The sequence below is a fragment of the Hylaeus volcanicus genome, chromosome 8, assembly GCF_026283585.1.
Source record: "Hylaeus volcanicus isolate JK05 chromosome 8, UHH_iyHylVolc1.0_haploid, whole genome shotgun sequence".
Taxonomy (NCBI): domain Eukaryota; kingdom Metazoa; phylum Arthropoda; class Insecta; order Hymenoptera; family Colletidae; genus Hylaeus; species Hylaeus volcanicus.
In genome coordinates this window covers 13,075,995-13,101,036 of record NC_071983.1, presented here as the reverse complement: position 1 = coordinate 13,101,036, position 25,042 = coordinate 13,075,995, and the positions used below count along the sequence as shown (strand labels likewise).

Below are 25,042 nucleotides of genomic sequence, written 5' to 3'. Positions count from 1 at the left end.
GTAAAAAGGATTGAAATGAAAATTAAATACAGGGTGTCCCAAAGATGTTGTAAGACCTTGAAAATGGTGGTTCAGGAGATGATTTGAAACAACTTTTTCCTTAGCGAAAATGTTGTCCGAGGCTTCGTTGAGGAGATATTAAAGGAAAACACTGAACAAATCAGAGTGCGCGGATACCGCTGGAGCGACCGCGGTAACGAAGGCTACAAGCTAAGCGGCCGCGCTTGTACGCGAACAAGCGACTCGACGTGCATCGAAGGACATTGACGCGGCTGCTTAGTTCATAGCCTTCGCTCCCGCGGGCGCTCCAACGGTATACGCGCGCTCTGATTGGTCGGGGTTTTCTCTTAATATCTCCTTAACGAAGCCCCATCCGACATTTTTGTAAAGGAAAAAGTTGTTTCAAATCACCTCCCGAACCACCCATTTCAAGGTGTTACAACATTTTTGGGACACCCTGTAGAAATAAAAGGTAAATAAAAAGAGGAAGCGAATGGGGTAAACGAACGCTGTTTATAAACAGTGGGCGCTGATGTTGGTTACCAGATTATAAGTAGATAACACAAATGCAAATTTATTACTTTTGATTTTCGTCGTATAATGGTCTGTAAAATGAGTCTCTGAAAAGATCTCGCCTGTAAATAAAATGCTTGTACAAAAGTGTACAATAGAATCAGTTTATATATGTACCACATCACACTTCAGCTTGAATTAGTTTACATCTCGCAATATAACAACAATTTCCGTTATAGTAATAAGGTAGAAATTTCTTATTTCGTTTATTTTGTATCTTTTCACGTCTTCTTACCTGCCCGCAGAAAATACAGTTTCGACATAAGTATGTAAACAAACATTCTATACTTTAACTATTCAACGCAAATCGATAGCTCCTGTCGTATCATCTGTTTATGGATAACATTATCAGGAGTAATGTTTTACTAACAAATTATGCACATTTACGAACCTGTGCTTGCGCGTGAATACGAGCGAACAACAGGCATTGCCATCTCGATTCAGCATAAGTGAAATTCTGAGACGGATTGCCAACAGTGTGATTTGTGATATCAGATATTAACACCACAATACGAATGATTCGCGGAATAGCTACAGTTTAAATTTTGCCTTGTCTGGTGTCTCGAAAGGAGTATAATTAACAGCAAGAATGTTTTATTTGGATTACATAAATGAGGAGGATCGCAATTAATGTACACAAGTGGCATTATCGTCTCTCGACGTGCTCTGGCCCTCGTTATCGCATCCTTCAGAACAACTTAACCTCGAACAAAATATGTTTCCACCGAAGGATCTAGGGAAAACGGATTATATTAGTTTAAATATCCAAGAAAGTGCAACACTTGCGCGAGGAACATCACGCAGTCTTTGGAGGGTAAAATCTTGTAGTATTGTGTTGAAATTTTCCGAATATTTTCATTTCCCATTTATGTTTACCTAATGGAAAATAGAATCCGTGTATTCAAGCGTGCGATTGAAACCAATATGGTTCATCTTTTTTAGCAATGGAACCAGTTGTCGAGGTTTCAAAGAAATATCCTTTACTTTGTAGTCATTACGATTATATTAATTATATTTTATCTGTTGCCTGGCGATAATAAAAATGGAGTTTTAGATGAAAACGACTACAATAACATAGAGGTAGTACAAGATACTTTTAAGTATGCGAAGGTATGATGGATAAATTATAAATTAACCAAATACTTTTAAATGAGATGTTTTGTATATTTCATAATCTTTTAAAAGTATGATATTTATAGGCAATAGAAGATATAGTAGTAGATAATGTAAATCAAGAACATAAAGATGGTGGGGAGGTTATAGAGGAACCTGAGTTCCAACCAGAAATAAACCAAGTGGACGATGATCAAATTGGAGAGCCACCTCAACCCAGACCAAACCCAATTAAATTCAATGGTAACATCATACCAAATTATTATTCCTTTAAAAGTATAAACTCAATTCAATCGTAATAATATACTTATTTAATTTTAGGTCCACAGAATAGTAGGCAAAGAGCCATAGTTGCTGCATTTAAGCATTCATGGAATGGATACAAAGAATATGCTTGGGGTCACGACAATGTAAAGCCAATATCCAGGAAACATTCTGATTGGTTTGGTTTAGGACTCACAATAGTCGATTCCCTTGACACTATGTATATAATGGGATTAAATAATGGTATACTTGAAAGTCTGATTATGCTACTGTATATTTGTAAACATTTGCAAAGTTAACGATGTTGTTTTCTACTTGCAGAATTTTCAGAAGCCAAAGCATGGGTCGATAAGAGTTTAGTGTTTACTCTAAATAGGGATGTTAATTTATTTGAAGTTACAATAAGGGTATTAGGGGGTCTGTTATCGGCATATCATCTTTCCGGAGATAAGATTTTTCTAAATAAAGCTGTAAGTTATTCCTTTGCATATTTTAGATAATATTGTTATTCGGAAAATTTTAAATACAAAATTTATGTTTTATTCAAAATCATAGGCACAATTAGGGGATCGTATGATGCCAGCATTTTCTACTTCATCTGGTGTCCCTTACTCTGATGTCAATCTTGGCACCAAAACTGCACATAGTCCTAAGTGGGGTCCCGATAGTAGCACTAGCGAAATCACTTCTATTCAATTAGAATTTCGAGATCTTAGTCGTAGTACAGGTGAACCTAAATACGAGGTAATTATAATTGTCCTTTAGCATCAGGTATTGCATATCATCTGTATCATACGTAGAAGGGTTTGTAATTATTATTCTTCAGGAAGCAGTAGCAAAAGTCTCAGAACATGTACATCAGTTAGAGAAATACGACGGTTTAGTACCCATTTTCATTAACGCTAACACTGGACAGTTTAGAGAGTATGCAACAATTACGCTTGGCGCACGTGGCGATAGTTATTACGAATATCTATTGAAACAGTGGCTTCAAACTGGGAAAACCATTAATTAGTTAGTACCTTTTGATTTCTGATCATCGAAGCGCAAAAGCTTGTTTTGTTTACTTGATGAGTTACGAATTTGTGGTAATGTACTTTACTATAAATGCTTTCAGTTTGCGAGACGATTATCTGTTAGGCATTTCTGGAACCCAAAAACACCTTGTGAAGCGAACAGCGAACAATAAATATATTTTTATCGCGGAGCTAGTTGGAGCAAATAAAGAAATAAGACCAAAAATGGCAAGTAACGAGATATAAGCATTTTGATACAAGTAATCGTACCGGTATTAAGTATAATAGCATTTATAATTTTAATGTTTATCTCATAGGACCATCTTACATGTTACTTAGGCGGCACATTAGCTTTAGGTGCGCATCATGGCTTGCCGTCCGATCATATGGATCTTGCAAACGAAATCGTTAAGACTTGTTATCAGACGTATGCAATTCAACCGACATTTCTAGCGCCCGAAATTACCTACTTTAATATCCAGGTAATTAAAATAATTAACGCTTTGTGTGAAAATCATTGTAATTCTTGTTCAATCATATAAGAGACAACATTTTACATAGAATGTGGAAGGAGAGAAATCATTGGATATGTATGTAAAAATGAATGACGCGCATAATCTATTAAGGCCAGAATTCATCGAAAGTCTGTTTTATATGTGGTATTTTACTGGAAATAAAACATTTCAAGACTGGGGATGGCAAATATTTCAAGTAAGTAATTAAGAAATACTTTTCTTTAAATACGCATACACCGTTATAGTCCTATTAATGTGTATTTTAATGCAACAGGCCTTTGAAAATTATACAAAAGTGGAGAAAGGTTACACGAGTATTGGTAATGTACGAAATGTTCAGAATACCCGACAACAAGACTTAACAGAAAGTTTTTGGTTTGCTGAAACTTTAAAATACTTGTATTTATTATTCGATGATACAAGGCAGTTAGTAGATCTGGATAGATGGATATTTAATTCCGAAGGACATCCATTACCCGTATATGAATCGTAACCCGATATGCTTGTTACAATATCTGCACTGTTAGTGAGCTATTAAATATCTTTTGAGGCCAGTCGATAGATACCATAACGGCATACGGTTATAACAAATTAGTTGGATTGAAACAGTCTTTTATTGGGTCTTTTGGGTTCTAGAGTGCAGATATTCTAATTTTGTTGGAAAAACTGTTCATTGCTATTAGCATATATGTAATATATGGCTATTAATATTAACGAAAGAGGTACAGAATTTATTCACAGTGCTAGCAATTGATTATATTCAATTTTTGTACTCGTTTTCTAATTTAGAAATGTATATTTTTAAGTGATTATTATAGTTGATCCCGTGGCAAATAAATTGATACAATTAATATATACCGTATTGTAGATCAAATTTGTGAAAAGTGTATCAAAATCGTCGAGTATAATGCTGTAAAATAGAAAAGTAATTTATCTGTTGCGTTTTATACTTCTATCTTTTTTTGATTTATTTGTAGCCTAATATACATACCAATTCCTTTTAAAAAGTAGAAGATTGTATACATATCAGTTTAAAAATTACTGTAACCTTGAAACGAAGTTACTTAAAAAACTATTTTCAAAGATCCTAGTCAAACCTGAATCATATTCATTTTTTTGTATTAATAGGTGTTGTAATATTTAATTAATGTAGCTGAGATATATTTTCATAATATCGCATATCCATAATAAAATAAGTTGCGACTTCTCTGAGGTACATGAACATAATACGTGAGAATAAAAAATCAATTAATTTATTATCAGATTTGTAAATTTTAAAATAGATCGTCCTCTCATTTTCCTGTATTTATTATAGAAATATTCACAATAAAACGTTGTATATCATACTTATGCTGCAATATTTTGCGAATATACTTTTTGAATTAGTATAACTATCGCTAGATATTTGTAATAGTTTTCACAATTATTTCTCATTAGAATTTAGTCCTTATTTATTGCACATATTTGTATAAAATATTAACAAAAAATGTTTAATTATCTATCATTGATAGTATTATGATAGACAAAAGCAATTAATAAATTAAAATACTGGGTGTGTTATGTATTATAAAAATGTATCACAAAATATATAACTGTTTAATTTGTAAATAGGTATTGAGACAGTATATAACTATCATTATTTAGTCGTGAAAGATACACATTTATATACAACAAACATAGCATAGATGTTATTAAACGAATATCATCAAAGTAATCACTCACTCTATGTAAAGAGAGTAAGCATTAAAATTTGTTTTCTATTAGTATATAGTAGTATCATATAATGAAAGTCGAAACTATTTAACACACAAATTTTGATGTCCTATATTGCTATTGAATCATATAACTTCTTGAAATTTAATTAATTGTATTAAGTTTGTCGTTAAATGCTAACAATTATATGTATATATACAAAGTATATATTCGTCTCAAAAAATCTGATGCAAGCATTTGATATTTTTCTATCTTCCTTGATTGTTTATAAAAATAGGGCTTTATATAAAAGTCATTAACTTGTAAAATTTCTTATATAATTGACATGGATTTTGAAACGTCATGGCAATGCCTTTTTAATTTGTACATGTTTAAAAAACTATTTGTAACATACATTTTTTGTTAATGTATATCAAGAATATACTTCAAAGGTCTTTTCATTTACACAATTTTCTTTAACATATAATGGTTTCGATTATATATTGCGTCATAAATACTTTTTTTAATTTATTCCTTTAAATTGCAAGCTTTATATATATAATATAATGTATAAATTCTATATTATTCATAAATGTAAAATTTTACATTTGGAAACGATACTCAATCTATGTGAATGTTCGTTTTATAAGAAACTTTTAATATCATCAAAAAATGATACTTGATATCTTTAAATTTACATACATTTACGGCACTTGAGCAGTCTTTTCGAAGGAAGTTAACATTATAGTTTTACAATTTTCTAATAATCTTTATCGAAGAACTGTATCTATGTTAACAAATTTGTATGTATCGCAACATGTATTATGCATACACACAAAAATTTGTTGCATTGCATAGTTTTTACTTAAAAACAAAGGATCAAGATGCATTAAGAAGCAATTTCGTATAAATTACAACTTTGAATGCTTTGTTTGGTATAATGCGTACAAGCACTTAAGAACTAAGTTTAGTATCACTATTTGAAAATAGGAATGCATGGCAAATTATGAAATTATCATGCAGCAGAACTCTTTATAAAATGAGATTCATTGTTTTCAGTGAATGGTTCTAGACTTCATTGTAATCTTTTTACCATACTATTTTGTTCAAGAAATTATATTACGTGGATAAACCACGTATCTAGAGTTAAATAAAACACACAACTGGAAATCAAATTCAGCAGTTCAAGGTATTAAGCAGGGTCAGTAATCTTAGATCTCATAAACTAATGAGATAGGTAATTAGTACCGAACGATAATAGTCATACTATTTCGTAAATAACTATTAATTTCACGTCATATTTAAGTATACTATTGTAACTGATAAACAAATACTTCTGCGTTGTGAATGATTTCACCGAAGCTTCCAAAAAACCTAGTGTACATATTAATTATACAAAATATCGCAATATATGTACTTTATAAATTTTATCTAATAAATAATCATCTTATCATAAAAATCATCTTACTCTTAATTCAGTATTAGAGTTAAATTTCAGATCTTCGGTTTCCCGAAAAAAAAAAAAAAAAAACGAAGGAATGATCAGTGGTTTCGTCACGTTGTTAAATAGTTTACGGATTACGACGAAATATAATCGTAACCGTAATCGTTTTATCTAAGGACAGTTATTGGTCGTTTAAGAACGAGAACACGAGAGGTGTTCAACAAACGACGGTTCTAATTTTCTTTACAGTCACGCATGATCTCACGACACGTGGTGATTTTTGACCGTTAAAGTATCATGCATTCGCAGCACTGCTGCGTAAAGTATATACAGTCCACGACGCAGGAATCGTCATCGGGTTGAGTGACCGACTTCTTTGTTTCCGAATCGATTCCGTTCCTCTCGATCTTCGGTCGTGGCTCTGGTACCGGTAGAACGGTCTGCGCGATCGGTACTGCATTCTCGATCGTCTCAGTGTCGGTGGTGTCGTTATTCAAAAGTTTAGTCGTCACCGGAATGGTAGGTGTGGTCGGTGTAACTTTTCCAGAACGAGCTTCATCTGGTACATCGTAGTCTACCAGAGGTATAGAGGTCTGCAGGGGTGATGGAGAATCACTCGACATTATGACACTGAAAAAAAAAAGACAAAAATCAATATCTGTAAGGAACTCACTGCGATAGTGTTTTCCAAACTACACGTAGAAGGCACGGTTCTTGAGAGAAAACTTTTAAAACACTTTTTACGTTAACGCGTAGGGTCCACTAGAACTGTTTTCCAATGCAGTTTTATTTATTCGTAATGTTTTCTTGTCACGAAATAACGTTACCTGATACTGATTGGTCGCCGTTATTTTTTAGCTAAAGTCAACGCTTTGGTTACACTTCGATTAGTGATCGCTTAAATTAATTTTCAGTCAACTAATTCAAATCTCTGCATCTGTTTGAAAGTTCCTCCGTAAGGAGGACAAATGAGACTAATTTTCATACTTTTTCAAATTTTTCAAAGTGTCGGTGGTATAAAAACAGGCTCATATTTATTAACAGAGCAAATTTTTGCATAAACTGAAATTATTTTTATTCGATACTTTTATGTCTTCAGCCCGCGAAAGGTCATTTTAATCCCTCGGCTAGTTAAACAGTTACAATTTATTAAAAAATAGGTGGCACGAAACTTTAAACAGTTGTAAACCCGACAATTTTCAACACTTTTTTTTTTTAATTTTTCGAGATGCATTCAAATGTGTCGTTTATATTTGTCGATGTTTTATACATATGAAAAGTTTCAAAAAAATCCGGAGTGGAATACTTCGAAAACATTCCTTGTTAGACGTCAACGGAATCCCTAATCGATGTACATGGCGCGAATCACCACGCATCTTTTATAAAGGATTCACTATACGTATCTATAAACCTTCGTGAATACACTTTGAATAATAAAGTACTTAAGATGTTTTTAACTCTTCATCCGATAAAAGTAAGATCTTTCTCGTACTAAAAGAACGGAAATACTTTTTGTCTGTAGCAAGAGTAATAAAATAGAAAAAAAATGTTTCGTTAATTATGAATTTCTAATTTTTTTAACAGATAAGACTCTTGATATACCTAGTAACAGTCTGTAGAAATTAATACTAGTCTAGATTAATATACATTTAGTAGAATATCCTCTTTTAAATTGAAGACTCTTTCTAAATATACTGGTAGTTGAAGGGTTAATAATTTTCTATCGACGTTTAGATTACGTTGTTACTTGAATGTGGATGGTTATGAAAATTTATATTTTTAACCGACTTCGAAAAGGAGGAGGTTACGGAATCCGACATGTATGTTTCTTCTTTTCACAGACACAGAAAAAGAATTGAAACTTACGAGGCTGGTAATCGGAGCAAAGGCCAGTGGCCATTTACTCTGTAACATTATACAGAAAAGCTTAAAAATACAGTAGTAATAGCTTCTACAAGTTAAATTCAAGCTACACGTCGCTCCGTTGATCTGGTCAACTGCTGTTCTGTTATTCAGGCTCGTCACGCAGTTGACCCTGGTCTCTTTGCTATTCAACTCAAGTTAGTCTTACCCGTACCTTCGTCATAATGAACTTGGACAAATTATTATGCTCAAAGTACGTTAGATATAAATATCTTTCCGACTGAACCGTGTCAAATGCATTACAATTTGTGTTTTATAGCTGTGTTTTATGACTGTCTCGCGACCGTACCAATCACTACCGTACGAAGAGTGAACCGATGTACCGTGACTGTCGCTTAAAATCGTACATCTATCGATTCGATGGATTTTTTTTTGTATAAAACATGAAAATCATCTTAAACGATTGAAGATCATACAGTGAGCGTAGAATGTATTCGTACATCGATCAATTTCCCAAAAAACTTTTGTGTGAAATTGTAGTTTCTTAACTTCTTTTTTTGTAATCAATGATATTTTACATATTCTTGGAAGTCTCTAAAATGGATATAGTTCAAACAGTTCATTTACTAGTTAATATAATTTGTGAAATTAACAAAAAAAATGCGAAAGTATTTGTATGATTCTTATGACGAATCATTTACAGTAGAGTTTGTAACATAAACACATCAGTTTATTGCTTCGTACAAATTAGAAAACATCAAATTTCTAGTAAAGAAGTCTTAAAAAATGCTGTAATACAGTAGTGGAAGAAAATCTCACCCCGAATGACATCGACATTTAGTTAATTACAGCCTAGAAGGGTTGCAGTAATTATAAAATCAAAAAGAAATCCCACGAGGTATTAATTATTTATAAATTAATGTAAATTTGTTTGTTGTTCGTTGTTTGTTTATGAAATTTTAGAAATTTAACAATTATCTATATTATGAAGAATTTTTTATTGCTATAGCAATCGAAATTTATTTGTTATCAATAATCTAAATTGCAAATAAAGATTATAAATTCGTTACAACTCTAAGAGATCGAAAAGCAAACTTCCGCTTCAGTAAAAAATAAGATTGAAATGTACGATTGACAGTGAACATTTCGTTATAAATTATATTAACGTTATTTGAGACAAATAGTAGTCAAAATTGACTAATATCAACTTTTCCTAATGTGGAAATAGTTAAAAACATTTTGTTCTCTTATGCTATGCAGTTCATTTGTTTTTTTCAATAAAATGAAATTAATTTAAAAAGTGTTTGTCTTCAAACGAGGCGTCCGCACCTCAACTTGTCTTCGGTCTCATTGAGACATAGTACACCACCGAGTAATCAGAGAAGAGCAAATTTCTTATCTAAAGAGAACTGTTGCGTAAGCAATGACATATGACTTTTTATACAGGACTCGTTGAATAAGAATTAGAATTTCAATTACGGAATAAAATTGTATTTCATCTCGAACAAATAAGAGGCTATCTGCGTCATTTATTAACCTTATTGACGCCGAATGACGTATGTATATGTACACGTCCTCGAGACATGCGCTCAGAGAAATGTTAAATGAGAAATGTTAAATGAGAAATTCGTTAAATCAATTATTAAATAATATCAGGTTATAGGAGATGATAAGACAAAATTTTTTATGAAGTCTTTCATAAAATCTTATGAAGTCTTGTACAATACGAGCTTTATGTTTGGGGTAATTCTTCTGATAAACCTTAAACGTATTGTAAATCCCTATATTCATTGCACTTTTACACAAATTATTCTTTAAGAGATTTAGGTTTGCATTTTTCTCCACTATATCATGAAGCGACAAAGTGAAAATTGTCAATTATCCAAATATTAAAGTTAGTCACTGTATTTAGAATTGAGTAAGCCGCACAGTGGAGCGACGCTGTATAAATGTTGGACATTGAGGCAAAAAATAAACATACAAATGTTAAAACCTAAATACATTTTAATGAATGCTTAAACCTTTGACAATTATGTTTCATAGTATTATTACGTTTTGCTTCACTATTTACCTCATGACATCTGAAATTAGTTACGTTGATCTATTTATCTTTTCTTTAATTTACATTGCAATTCCTGTATTATATGACTTTACCAAAAGAATGTGTGCGATATCTAATATTGGGATTGTAATAATTCTAAAATAAACAGAAAGATGATTTAAATGTAGAACAGAACTTTGTTACATTTCATTGTAGAAGTTATAAATGTTTCTTAAATTTTGACAAAGAAGCAACTAAAAGCAAAGACTACGTGAACGGCTACAGTCTACATACATAACATAAATGTTTTATTCAATTATAAAAATCGTCTAAATTCGCCAAGACAAAACTTTGCACCATTTGTTTTTAGGAAGTATGTAGACTGTAGCCGTTCACGTAGTCTTTGCTTTTAGTTGCTTCTTTGTCAAAATTTAAGAAACATTTATAATTTCTACAAGGAAATGTAACAAAGTTCTGTTCTACATTTAAATCATCTTTCTGTTTATTTTAGAATTATTACAATCTCAATATTAGATATTGCACACATTCTTTTGGTAAAGTCATATAATACAGGAATTGCAATGCAAATTAAAGAAAAGATAAATAGATTTAACTAATTTCAGATGTCATGAGGTAAATAGTGAAGCAAAACGTAATAATACTATGAAACATAATTGTCAAAGGTTTAAACATTCATTAAAATGTATTTAGGTTTTAACATTTGTATGTTTATTTTTTTCCTCAATGTCCAACATTTATACAGCGTCGCTCCACTGTGCGCCGTCAAGGAAAGTTTAGACACATTCCTTCGGTTTATGGTGGTTTGAAACCGAATACGTTTTCGTTGGAATTCTTTCGAACGTTACACACACGCACACACACGAAAAGTTCTCTGTAGAAAGTGTTAGGAAGAAGACATACCACCTAGCTTTCATACAAGGTTGCATTCTACTCATTTCTTCCGACGTCAGAGTGGAGGAAAACGAGATTTGCCTGGCCATTTCGTGGGAATTGTGGTTATATCGCTTTCGAGCAATTACGGTCGTGGCATCGTGCTACAATTCCTTGCTTCGAAATTCATCTTTCAAATCGTTTATCCTTCTCCTTCCGTGCTGCGAATCATACGCCACCGTCGTCCTCCTGGTCTGTTCGAAGTTCACACATCACTTATCACATATTTCGCATTTACATAGTTTTCATACATTAAGCTAGAAACAACAAACTCTTTTGTTCTTCGACGGAAAGAACGCAAGATCTCTTCAAAATTGCAGCCACAAAGTTTGTATTATCAACAATTTTCTGAACTTATTACCGCCAATCGTAAAGCTCTTTACCGTAATGTTTTAAATTCGATAAATACAAAACTGAGAAAGTACGGTTTTCTTATTGTTTCTAAAAATATATTCTCGGCATGAAGAAGGTTATTATTAGTAACTGCAACTAGTACCAAGTATATTATTCTTATTAAGGAATGACCGTAGTAAATTATATAAAAATAAACATAGACCAACGAAGCAATCAAACTACTGAAAATAAATTATTCGGCTATCATATGATTGAAATGTAATTGTACACCGTATCAATTTAATTTTAATTTCTACTTCGTAAACAAGCTTTACAAACATCAAGTAATAAAACGATACTGTGTAAAATCTATACTGTGAATTTATTGATCCAATATTAAATTTTGAGAAGAATACTCACAGAATATCACAGCAAGGTCTCAATAATTTCGAACTTTTTTGTGACAATATATTACATTTGATTCATATCTTATAAACTTCGATTGAACTTAAGAGACGTTGAAAAAAAGTCGTATAGTCATCAACATTTATTATTACAATTATCAATAAACATTAAACATTTAATTATTACAAACAGGGATATATATATGTTCTGTAACACTACAGGAAGCGTTATACCGTAGAAATGTAATTTTTTGATTGAATATGAATTTAAAACGATTTGGAAACAAGCACTTTGATTTACCGTTAGTTGACTACTTCGTTGAAAGTAATGCCTTTGCAAAACGAGTGAACGGAACTTAACGATACTAACATTCTTTGAGCTAATCAAGACCAATAACGTGACCACAGCTTCTATCGATTAAAATACATGCATTGTTCATTGAAATCTACTTGATTGTGTGAAATAAAACGTGCGTGCACCGTGCACGCGTTCGTGTATTCAATCGTACATTGGAGGTACAGAAAAAAAAAAAAGAATCGTGTCATCTACAATTGCATGCAATACGATGTTCAAGCGTTAACAACGAAATAATTAACAGCTGGGTGAAAAAAAAACACGTTGAAAGAAACGGAACACATACGTAAAACACGGTGTAATGCAATTTATCCAAGTAATTCCTTAATTTATATTCAATGAAACTTCGTAGCCGCGCTTATTTATTTAATAGCGTTATAAAAAAGATTACGTTGAAATAAGAGGAAAATATGAAAAAAAGAACGAAGCATAATTAAACTCTAGCGAAAACTTTTAATAAAACGATTTTCGTTAAAATAAACAATTTTTTATCAATTTTCAATCCTGTTGTAAATTATCACTTTCTACAATGCAGGTTACATGTAAATAATCAACAAGAATCATCAAATACGTAGTATCAGACTTTATTTCTACGTGATTATATTGACTCGATGACAAATATAGTCATCTCAAGATCAAAGTCGGCTATACGATAATTCTAATATCATTTATTTGCAAACAGTTGTTTCGAAAATATAAATTAAATTTAAATAAACGAACGTAATTATACACATATCAGCGAAACGTCGCGAGCACAAACTATGTCATTATGTTGTTAGCAAGTCATCAATAATATTCTTGGCAAGCTAACAAATTACAACCTTTTCATATTTAATAAAAAAACCAACTGTCTATATTATCTGTAAAGGTTCCGTACCGCAATGAACGATATTTATCTGTCAACAGAAGAAAACGTAAAAGATTCGATAAGAAGAACATAAGAATAAATAATTATACATCGTGGACTTTGATGAACTTCAGTTTCGCGTATCCATCGTTTAAAAATCCATGCTATTTGAATAAAATTTATCACCGCGTATTAAATTGTATATTTACACGATCACTTGTCACTGTCGATGATTATTTCACGAAAATTGAGGAAAATCGTATTATTTCCACTATACACCAAACTGAGATAGAACTTCGTAGCAATAAACGAGAAACTTGTGCAACGGACGGCAATCGGCGTCGAACTGCACGATCTAACTCTCAAGCTACTCTCCCGACCCGCGTGCAGTTTCACGTGGCCGTAGGGGCGGATCCATAGGGAAAGTCGCCCCCTCTTTTAACACGCGGATAGCCAGAATCGACTGTACATACACCATGGATTGCTAGCTCTACCATTTTCCCCATGTTAAAGGGGGAGACCACTTTAACACGTTCGTCGCTACGTCACCCAGAAATGGGTGACAGGCCTTGTCATTAAGGAACTAATAAAATTAATTTCAAGGATGAGACAGTAATGAAAATAAATCTGGACAGGATTCGTAAATTTGACGACGTTCAAAAATTAAATACTATGACAGATGTTAAACTATCCAATTTTTAATAGTTTCTAGACAAAATTTTAACTTTATTGAAATTTTTACGAGTTTTAGCTTCGCAGCCAACGTGTTAAGAGGCAAAATATTGTGTTTTTTAGAATTTTCTTTACACAGATGAATTTATTTAATTTTTGTTCAACTTTTGATAACATTTTAGGTATGTTTTGAGGCCCCATACCACAGTGCGCGCGCGGTAAGTAGGTGTATTTTTAATCATTTTTTTTCGAGCAAACGATGAATGTTTTTTTTTTTTTCATTGATACTTCTATCCAATATATACATAAATAAGACACTACGAAAATTTTCTTATCCAAATATTACGAATAGTTTGCGGTGTACGCCGCTACACTCTGACGAAGTTGCTGCTTGGTGGTTGACAGCGATTAAGCTATACGGTTCATCTGAAGAAAAAAAAAATATATATATATATATTTATGGACTAGACATGTAGGTTTATAGCATCACGTAGGGAAATTTCGATATCTAGAAAAAAAAAATGGCGGACCAGTGAATTTTATTTCCCATTTTCACAGACAATTTTCATTCTTTATAAATAAAAATTAAATAGAAGGGGACCCTTTATAAAGAAATTCCTACGTGGTGCTGTAAACCTATATGTCTAGTTTATAAATATATATATATATATTTTTTTTTTTCTTCAGATGAACCGTATAGCTTAATCGCTGTCAACCACCAAGCAGCAACTTCGTCAGAGTGTAGCGGCGTACACCGCAAACCATTCGTAATATTTGGATAAGAAAATTTGTGTAGTGTCTTATTTATGTATACATTGGATAGAAGTATCAATTAAAAAAAAAAACACTCATCGTTTGCTCGAAAAAAAATGATTAAAAATACACCCACTTATCGCGCGCGCACTGTGGTATGAGGCCTTAAGGATGTATGTGAGGTACAATCGGAGACAAATGTACAGTGAGTGTAGAAAGTATTCGTACACCGATCAATTTCCAAAAAAACTATGTAAACTTGTAATTTGTTAACTTATTTTTTATAAACAATGACATTCTACATATTCTCGGGAATCTCTAGCATAGATAGATTACAAAAAAAAATAGTTATTTATGTAAGTTGCGAAATTAACAAGAAAAAGGAATTAATCGACAGAAATGTTGAAACAATAAGTATTCGCACAACTGTTTAATTTTTAAAACTTCGTTAAAAAAAAAGAAATTTACATTAATTTACAAGTATATAATACTTCTTTCGTGGGATTTCCTTTTGATTTTATAATTATTGTAACTGTTCGAAGCATTAAATTAACTAAATTATTCGTTATTCAAAGTGGGATCTTCTTCAATTCCTCTATTAGAGCCATTTTGAAAAGTACTTTACTGGAAATTTGATATTTTCTAATTGATACGGAGCAATAAACTAATGTGTTTACATTACAAACTCTACTGTAAATGGTTCGTCATAAGAATCGTACAAATACTTATTGCTTCTATACTTTTACCCACTTTTCGCATTTTTTCGTTAATTTCACAAATTATATTAACTAGTAAATGTTGTTTGGGCTATATCTATCTTAGAGACTTCCGAGAATATGGAAAATAGCATTGATTTAAAAAAAAATAATTAAGAAACTACAATTTCACACAAAAGTTTTTTGGGAAACTGATCGGTGTACGAATACATACTACAACCACTATATATGAAATTTTAATTAATCGAAAGTCTTTGTCATTACATTTAAATGAACAAAATTTATAATTATAAGCTTGTTTCTAATGTCAAGTTTCTAATTTGTCACGAATTTTGTTGTTTTTACTTAATTGCAGAATGACATTTGAACAAGATTAATTTTATTAGTTCCTCACCTATACATGGGTGATATGCGATCAACGTGTTAAATAAAAATTTATTGACAGCTAAGATGCCGAAAAATAACGTTGTTGCCTAATCAATATGCGAAAGGTTAAAACTTTAATATAATACATTATCATTTAAAACATTATCATTTGGTCGACATGCAAAACATGAAACTGCCCATTAATTAAACAATTATTGTAAATGATAAACGAACAGTGGAAAGGTCAAAATTTAGAAAGCCACAGGAATTTAGAATTAAAAAATAGTACGAAGTGTAAAATATTTTACGTACGCTTTTACGTGACGAATTTCTCATAATATTTTTTATGAACAACAATAATAACTAGAACAGTGTTTCACAAATATTACTTTCACGGGCTTATTCAATAACGGAGATTTTTTACGGACCGTCTAGAGTGTAATTAAACTGTAATTCTTGTAGCATATTTTAAACCTAGTTTTTGATCAAATTTATTTCTGTTTTAATACTTGTATTCAATTTAAATAACTTCATATTTTTTTTTATATAAACTTCTCCCACGTTGTTTACTAAAGTAATCAACAAAAGTAAATATGAAAGTTAATTAGTGCATTCGATCGTATATTTGTGAAACCGATTAACCCTATTACATACAACTTAAGTTTTTCATTAAAAGTATTAAAATTTGCTTCACTTTAAACGGAAAATAAAAATATCGCCTTTGCTTAATTACTTTTAACAAATGTAGAATGTAAAGTAACAAATAATGTATCGAAAATTTTAATCGTTACAAACCTATACATTTTTTAGTTTACAGATTCTTTTTTGATATTTTAACGACTGGCGGCAGAAAACTTTTTAATGTGTGTTTTCAATGAGAACGTAACATGCCTCCTTTTTTCTTTTTAGAGTTTCATTCCACTAACACGTTTGCGGGCCCTAGATCGGGAACCACTGTACTACAAGATGGTAGGATACTATGTTTACTGAAATTTCTACCTGAAGAAGTTATACAAGCAAAGAAAAAAAAAAAATTCACGAAGTACTACTTCATTTAGAGAAAGCTACAGGAATGATAGTACAGTTTACAGGAAATTTTTAAGCGAATATTCGTACCTAGATCATCAGTGTTTGAATCTACTTCGTATTTCAGAACTCGATACGTAATACGGCACAACAATATCTGTCAAGTAAAAGGATCTTATTGAGGGCAACTTAAAAAGAATGTTCGCCGAATGAAAGTTTCATAAAACCACAGGGTCGGATTAGTATCACTTTTCAGAAATTGCATAAGCGAAAATTCTATTATTAGCGTCTGTAAGCGTAAAGACTGATCTACGAACTCTATGAATCTGAAGATGCGTACAAGGACCCACGGTGGTGTCACGGGGAAACCGGTTTTTTATACCAATGTATATTTATATATCAGAGCCACGGAACAGTTATTCTTTGAACAAAGGTATTTCAAAATCGAGCCACAGCGTGCGTATATAATACATTAAAAAGTGCGCGAATATAAAGTGAGTGCAAAATAAATACTTCGTGATCATTCCAACGAATTTTCGTTATTGTAATTGAAAGCCACTTACCTCGTTGCTACAGCGAAGGCCATTTCACTTAACGAGTTAATTTTATCATTCAACTACTAAATTGGATATCAAATACGTTTAACTCATTACTAAAGTATTCGCATTCTCTAAAGCAGTATTTCTCAAACTGAGATCCTCGGAATCTTGGGTGTCTGCGAACGTGTTTGGTGGAGACCCACAACTCTCCGCATAACGGAATAACAAAGAAAAATGACACTTGTAAATTAATTTAAGGATGTTTGGGAGATACAATTAAAGTAGAGAGTATTTATTTAAAAAATTTTAGATTATTTTAACAACTACCCCGAGGTCCCTCAAAAAATTTCGTGTCGTTTTACTAAACCGTTCGAAAGTTATAACAGTTACTATGTACAACAAATTTACATATAGCTAAATGGAAAACATGATATCACGTTAATTCAAATAGAGAAATAGTATTAAAAAAGTAGCAAGAATAATCTATAAATTTATAAACTAGTAGATTAAGTATCTGAAAAGCCAATAAGCAAAATAATGTTTCCTACTTAACGAATTGTTTATGAAAAAAGAAAATATGTGAGATTCACGTTGTTATCGAAATCAGAATCCCATTTGAAGTGAAAACGTGACAACATAGCGAGAAACTAAATACTATTAATCAGTAAACATTTGTGACATTTGACCAACGTAATTGACGCTAGTCCGTCATGTCTTTCTGTTTCAATATACTCCGAAGATAAATAAACTTTATGGCTCACAATTTTTCCTCTCCATCGATATAATTCACGGCTTTCGACATGGTAAAAAAAATAAAAATAAACGCTCGTTTTGAATTGAAAACAGTAACTTCAAACAATATCAATATTATACACAAACGCTCGATGTGAGTTACCATTAGTTACCACAGTTTTAGGCAGTCCCAAAATTACAAAGATTAGAAAACAAATGTATCCCTGCATAACGAAAAATGTTATTTTTTTCTAAACAAATTAAATAAAATAAGTATCATTTTTATATAGTAATACGTGGCAACACCGTAACGTTTTAGGAGGCTTGGAACATCAACAAATGAAAAAAAAACACTTAAACATTTTTTTTTATATATATATTAAAATGTAAGCGATTCTGAACAGATATGTGCAAACAGAATTGAATTTAGAGCACTGAAAGTGGTAAAGGAATTTTTTTATCACAAAAAAGTTCGACGACACGATAGAAGTAAAAAAAAAACTCGATAAAACTGTAAAGAATATAAGGAAACATAACTGACAACTTGCTCGAAGAGAAAACAATGACAGTCTTTCCGGAAGACCGGAAACGCGTTTGCATTGGTTACAGCCAATTGCCAAAGCCAGTGTTTTAATCGATTTTGATAAAAAGAAATACGATTAGATAACATCTATGTCGATAATCGAGCGGAAAATACAAATTTTTAACCGCGGCTCCGGTCTCCCGCAATTTTAACTGTGATTGTTTTCTCTTCGAGCAAGTTGTCAGTTGTGTTTCCTTATATTTTTTTACAGTTTTATCGAGTTTTTTTTTTTACTTTTCTCGTGTCGTTAAACTTTTTTGTGAGAAAAAAATTACTTTACCACTTTCAGTGCTCTAAATTCAATTCTGTTTGCACACATCTGTTCAGAATCGCTTAAATTTTAATTTAAAAAAGAATTGTTTAAAAGTGATTTTTTTTTTCATTATTTGATGTACCAAGCGTCTCACAACGTTACGGTGTTGCCACGTATTGCTGTATGAAAATGATACTTATTTTATTTCATTTGTTTAGAAAAAAATAACATTTTTCGTTATGCAGGGATACATTTGTTTTCTAATTTTTGTGAAGTCTCTTTAAATAATGTATATCATTCGTCTATAATGTCAGTTTTTATAACATATCAAATTTTCACCAAGTTCCTATATTGCATTTTAATATAGATTGAAAGCATTCACATGAAAATCTGTATGTCACGTAAGAACATGTGTTAAAACTATAAAATCTTGATATAGTTTTCATAAAATTGGGCAATTTATATCGAAATAGGCTCATATGATTAGAGAACAATCAATCGAAGTTTCTTAATAGAATCAGAGGGTACGAATATTTGTGAGACTGACTGTATAACGAAAGAAATCATCATTTAATTTTACTTCAGGAAGTCCATTAAAAATTCATTAAAAAGGAAGTTTGAGAAGTACCACTTTGGAAAAAGGAGAAGAAAAGTCTCGCAAAATAATGAAAATGATATGCAAATAACTCGTCGTAAAACATCACCGTGAAAACAACAGAATCCGTAAATGCCTCGAGTACGCGATGAAATCGGTAACGGTTGAAATACGAGAACGAGAGAACTGAAATTCGCCGCGAAGAATACAGGGGTGGGAAAAGAATTCTTAACCTCGAAATCCGGCAAATGGGTATCCTGAACTTACTTGTAGGAGCCACGCTGTGGCAATGGATTCCTAAAACGCATTATTTCACAATCAGCTAATTGATAGTTTAAACGAACACCCTCGATTACGGTTGTTTATGTTCACAAATGACCGAAATTGGACAACATCTCGACTCGAACGAGCGACGGGCACGCAGCACACGAAAGACTGGCAACAGACAAGCGAAACGTACACCAGAGGGGGGGCAGGTGAGGAGAGACGAAACTTGCCGGTCGAACAGCGGTCACCGGTCAAATGATATCGTAACAAATATCTTTAGTAATTTTACAAGCAACGTTATTCTTCGAGTCTATTTCTCAATGTTCCATGAAAGTAAAACTATTGATAATGATAGAGTTTCGTGTTATGAAATTTTATCAACTATAATTACAGTTTTATCGTGTTGTATATGTACATGAGGTATCCAAACAATTTCGAAAACCATATTCAAAACTTTTCAAACACGTACAGTGGATGTAGAAAGTATTCGTACGCCGATCAATTTCTAAAAAGGCTATGTAAAATTGTAATTTATTAACTTCATGGAAGTTAAATGTTCCATGAAAGCATTAGTAAAACTGTTAATAATCATAGAATTTCGAGTTATGAAATTTTATCAACTATAATTACAGTTTTATCGTGTTGTATATGTACATGAGGTATTAAACAGTTTCGAAAATCATATTCAAAACTTTTCAAACACGTACAGTTGGTGTAGTAAGTACCGATCAATTTCCAAAAAGACTATGTAAAATTGTCATTTATTAACTTATTTTAGATATTATAATCAGATATAAAAATAGCTATTTATGTGAGTTGCGAAATTAACAAGAAAAAGAAATTAATCGATAGAAATGTTGAAGCAATAAGTATTCGCACAACTGTTTAATTTTTAAAACTTCATTAAAAAAAAAAAGAAATTTACATTAATTTACAAGTATATAATACTTCCTTCGTAGGATTTCCTTTTGATTTTATAATTATTGTAACTTTTCTAAGCACTAAATTAAATAAATTATTAGTTATTCGAAGTGGGATCTTTTTCCATTCCTCTATTAGAACCTTTTTTAAAAGTACTTTACTGGAAATTTGATGTTTTCTAATTGGTACGGAGCAATAAACTAATGTGTTTACGTTACAAACTCTATTATAAATGGTTCGTCATAAGAATCGTACAAATACTTATTGCTTCTATACTTTTACCCACTTTTTGCATTTTTTTGTTAATTTCACAAATTATATTAACTAATAAATGTTGTTTGGACTATATCTATCTTAGACTTCCGAGAATATGTAAAATATCATTGATTATACAAAAAGATGTTAAGAAACTACAATTTCACACAAAAGTTTTTTGGGAAATTGTTCGGTGTACGAATACATTCTGCACCTACTGTATATGAGGTATGCAAACAGTTTCGAAAACCATATTCAAAACTTTTGAAGCACGTACGCTTATCTCGGAAGTAAGAATTGTGAAAGTAGTGAATGCATTGTGCTGCGGACATAAGGAACAGACAATAAAGCAGTCATTATGTAATAGAAAGATAATTGGTTTATCAAACAAAGTTGTCCAGCATTGGGTACTCGAGCATATATAAGACACATACACGATTTGTATCGTGAAGTGTACGTACTCTTAAAATGAAAAAGAATGATGATTATAGTTATACGTAACGTCGTTCGTTGTAGTTTTATTTTTCGCACAAACAATGAAAACTAATTTGCACCCTTTTAAAAGTTCACTCAAAGCATCCACAAATTAATTTTTAACAAATTAAAACGTCATTATTAGAAAAAGCGAAACTTATGATTAGTAATGATCTACTAATTATTAAAATAATAAAATACTAAGTTTCATATAAATTAGCTAACGATGTTATCAAAGTATTGCCAGTTTACGTAACATAATACTCTATTAATGGAATTTAATGATTAAAACTATTTGCTTTACGATATGAATGCATATTGGGCTTAACCGATGCACCCTTCTTCTTGTTGACGTATAACCTTCCCATTGCTTAATATATTGAGGACCGGATGTATTTTTACTATCGTCAATGTACTCTCTTTTCTCTCAGTATATGGTTATACAGCTTTCCATTAACGATTGATTATAGTTTCAACAAAATATTTACAGAATTTTTAACATTTAATGAATATATGCAATAATGAATTTTATAAGGAAACAAAATTATTCAGGAGTAGCATGTGACTCGGACTTTATACGCGCAAACGATAATAGATTAATTACTCGTCTGTTTATAAATACGGTATCGTTGCGCCTAATATCGATGTTTTTATGGATGGTAAGTTTAGACTTCATCGAAGTGCACGTCACTTCTTCTCAGTTTGACTTACTCCATCCTTTAATACACACATAACCCACCTAACATGAAACCGGTTTTAAAGCAGTATGGACATGGAACAAAAAAAATAAAACCTACCGCGCCAATACCTTCCGAAAAGTCTTTCTAAACGAATTACGAATATATATATATAAACTTTTGTAGATTTATAATACAAACGTGCACAAACGATAAAATTATCGGGGTTGAAATATTTATTATTATTTATTAAATATAATCTTTTAAATAATTAAGTTTGTATGCGTCAGTTTGGAATAGAAATTATGCATTGGTAAAAGCAACCTGTGTGAATATTAATATAACAAAATATATTTGAGAAATTACAAATGAATTTTATTCGCTTGTAATTTCAATGTTTCACAATGTTTTCTTAATGAACTTTTATTATCCAAAATCCGTAAAGACGAATGTATTTCAAAGGTGAACGTGACTTATCAATTTATTTATCATTTACGTAAAAGGCATATTTTCTTTGCAAACACAACGAATTTCGACTCAATCTCTATCGACTCAATTAATATTCCGTAGGTACCTCCACAAGACAGATACCCTAGAGAAAAAAATATAAAAAATATGCTTGTAATTTAAAATACAAGCATAAATAATTTATATTAAATTTAGAATACCACTGCAGAATGGCGTATTTACTCGGTGCAGGTACATATTCATTTCGTTTACCTTCAAAGATGATATATTAAATTACATACTTCTTTACCTTCATGGAAGTTACATGATACCTCAAAGCGTCTGACACAAGATATTAAAATTCGATAGAGCGCGATATCAAACACTGATTTCCACGCAGATTTCAGTAACTCACTTTAATGGTAAACGCTAGTTGAAATCGTAAACTATAAATTTAAAGAAATATATATATATATCTTCACTTCTGGATCATTTTCAAATTTTTTATACTGTCATAAGTTGATTTTGGAATGTACGAGAATTTTGTTTTCTTTCGTGCGCTATTTTCAATCGCTAACAGTACGATAGACGAAAATGTATTAGGTTGTCCCAAAAGTTTCTTCCATTTCATTAATAAGTTATGCATTCACAATATTTTATGTCTATTGTTACGTTATTGAATTGCTTACGATTCATTTTGCTCCACTGCTGTTACAATATTAACATCTAAGAAATCAGGTTGTCTATTTATGTAAACATTAGCACACAAAATAACTGAGCGCAAGTCACGGAAGAAACTTTTGGGACAACCTGATATACACGATGTTTACAATATTATTGCTGAACGCAGGGCCGGCGCAAGGCAGGTTCAGCGCGTTCGCCGGAACCCGGCCCCGCGTTTTAAAAGGCCCCGCGGTCTACGAAAATTACTCAATTAAAAGGTACCGATTTTGATTAACTTTTTACAGACTGATGATACCATTAACAAATGAAAGTAATTTTTGCCAAGATACAAGACATTTTTTTAGTAGCGATGATTAAATCGAAAGGGGTGACAACAATCATCAAAGTATTATTATTTAATATTCATCTTATAAAAAATATATAGCATTTGTAAATAAATAATTCCTCGTTGTAAAATTTAAGCGTAGGATTTGAATGTGTATTCAGGCCCCGCAACATTTTTGAACCCGGCCCCGCAAAAGGTCACGCCGGCCCTGGCTGAACGTTTATTTTGAATGCTTTACTATTTTTTCTAAGAGTAACATAAATCGATCGACTTTAATGATTTCTGGCTTACCTGTCAGACGTGCCGGGCATTTCTTCTGCGTAAACATCGGCCCGCGTGGTAATCATCCCGTCCTTCATCGTGTCTCGGCTGTCACATGACAAAAAAGGAAGTTATAGGCTACAACTTGTAGCAGCGACAGCAGCCGATGATCCTGAAAGTTAGTCGTTGACGTCTTCGTGATTTCTCATCACATTCCACGCGCGACCACCTCCTTATTTCCTCTTATTAGATCATGCATATTTGTCTCTCACTACACATTCGCCATTCAAGGATTTTACACACTTTCAAGCTTACAATTTTTAGTTTCTACCGAAAGGACGTTTTGCGGGACTTTTCACTTTATACGACTCTTCTTTCATCGTAACACATGGTCCAAAATGTCAAGTCACTCATGAGAACGATGCGAACAATTTCTTTCGTAGAAACCGAGTATTTTTGTTTAATATGTTCTTAAAACACGATCATTTACACGAATCGTTTTGAAGCGAAAGAAGAAACTAAATTAATGTCTTTTCGAAGCACAAAAATAAAAACAAAAACAAAATAAATTAATAACGTGCATTGTTGTGATGGAATGTGTAAACGAAGAACGTGGTTTTAATTGTGCCCGAAACGTTAATGCACAAGGATAACAATGTACAGAATAAACCTAACCCTCCCTTGCTCTTCGATGGTTCACGAGCAACTGCGGTTTATGACAACTTGACAAGCGTCCGTCTACGAAACCCTCGTAATGAGTTGCGATAACGTTTCTTAAAGTCACCACCAGGGGGCTACGAATACAGTCGATTCTCGCAAGTTCTTCATATTCAAACTTCAAGTATCGGAATACTTCTATAAAATATATTATTAACTCGTATCAAAGACTGTATGCTTTCGTAACGAATCCAAATATAATCACTACTACCTGGAAACACAACCCACCTTTTTCCTATGTACATATCATATAAGAAACTATCTAAATGTCAAAAGACGATACTACCTTTTTCAAAAAATCAACTTAAAAAATAAAACTAAGAAGTAAACTAAGTAAAGAATTATATATAGGACATTGCTTAAAAATT

General features: G+C 31.9%; 2 protein-coding genes across 12 annotated transcripts; one reads left to right on the top strand and one right to left on the bottom strand.

The window, feature by feature from the left end:
* The first annotated feature begins 638 nt into the window (after positions 1–638).
* LOC128880765 (endoplasmic reticulum mannosyl-oligosaccharide 1,2-alpha-mannosidase) lies at positions 639–4,740 on the top strand. The gene is made up of 11 exons (XM_054131168.1): positions 639–1,387; positions 1,516–1,683; positions 1,773–1,929; positions 2,008–2,193; positions 2,272–2,420; positions 2,506–2,694; positions 2,777–2,964; positions 3,068–3,194; positions 3,284–3,448; positions 3,528–3,677; positions 3,756–4,740. The coding sequence occupies exons 1-11, from the start codon at positions 1,289–1,291 to the stop codon at positions 3,972–3,974; spliced, it is 1,797 nt and encodes a 598-aa protein (XP_053987143.1). The 5' UTR covers positions 639–1,288; the 3' UTR covers positions 3,975–4,740.
* Positions 4,741–4,771: 31 nt separating this feature from the next.
* LOC128880767 (uncharacterized) lies at positions 4,772–24,683 on the bottom strand. Of its 11 annotated transcripts, none has more exons than XM_054131179.1 (3): positions 19,914–20,046; positions 11,443–11,666; positions 4,772–7,247 (listed from the first exon to the last, which is right to left on the bottom strand). In XM_054131179.1, exons 2-3 carry the CDS (start codon positions 11,520–11,522, stop codon positions 6,905–6,907), a joined length of 423 nt encoding a protein of 140 aa, XP_053987154.1. In that variant the 5' UTR covers positions 11,523–11,666; positions 19,914–20,046; the 3' UTR covers positions 4,772–6,904. The 11 variants fall into 11 exon arrangements, with proteins under 11 accessions (XP_053987154.1, XP_053987155.1, XP_053987147.1 ...); XM_054131180.1 differs by lacking the exon at positions 19,914–20,046 and adding an exon at positions 17,508–17,524; XM_054131172.1 differs by lacking the exon at positions 19,914–20,046 and adding an exon at positions 13,442–13,783.
* Positions 24,684–25,042: the final 359 nt, after the last annotated feature.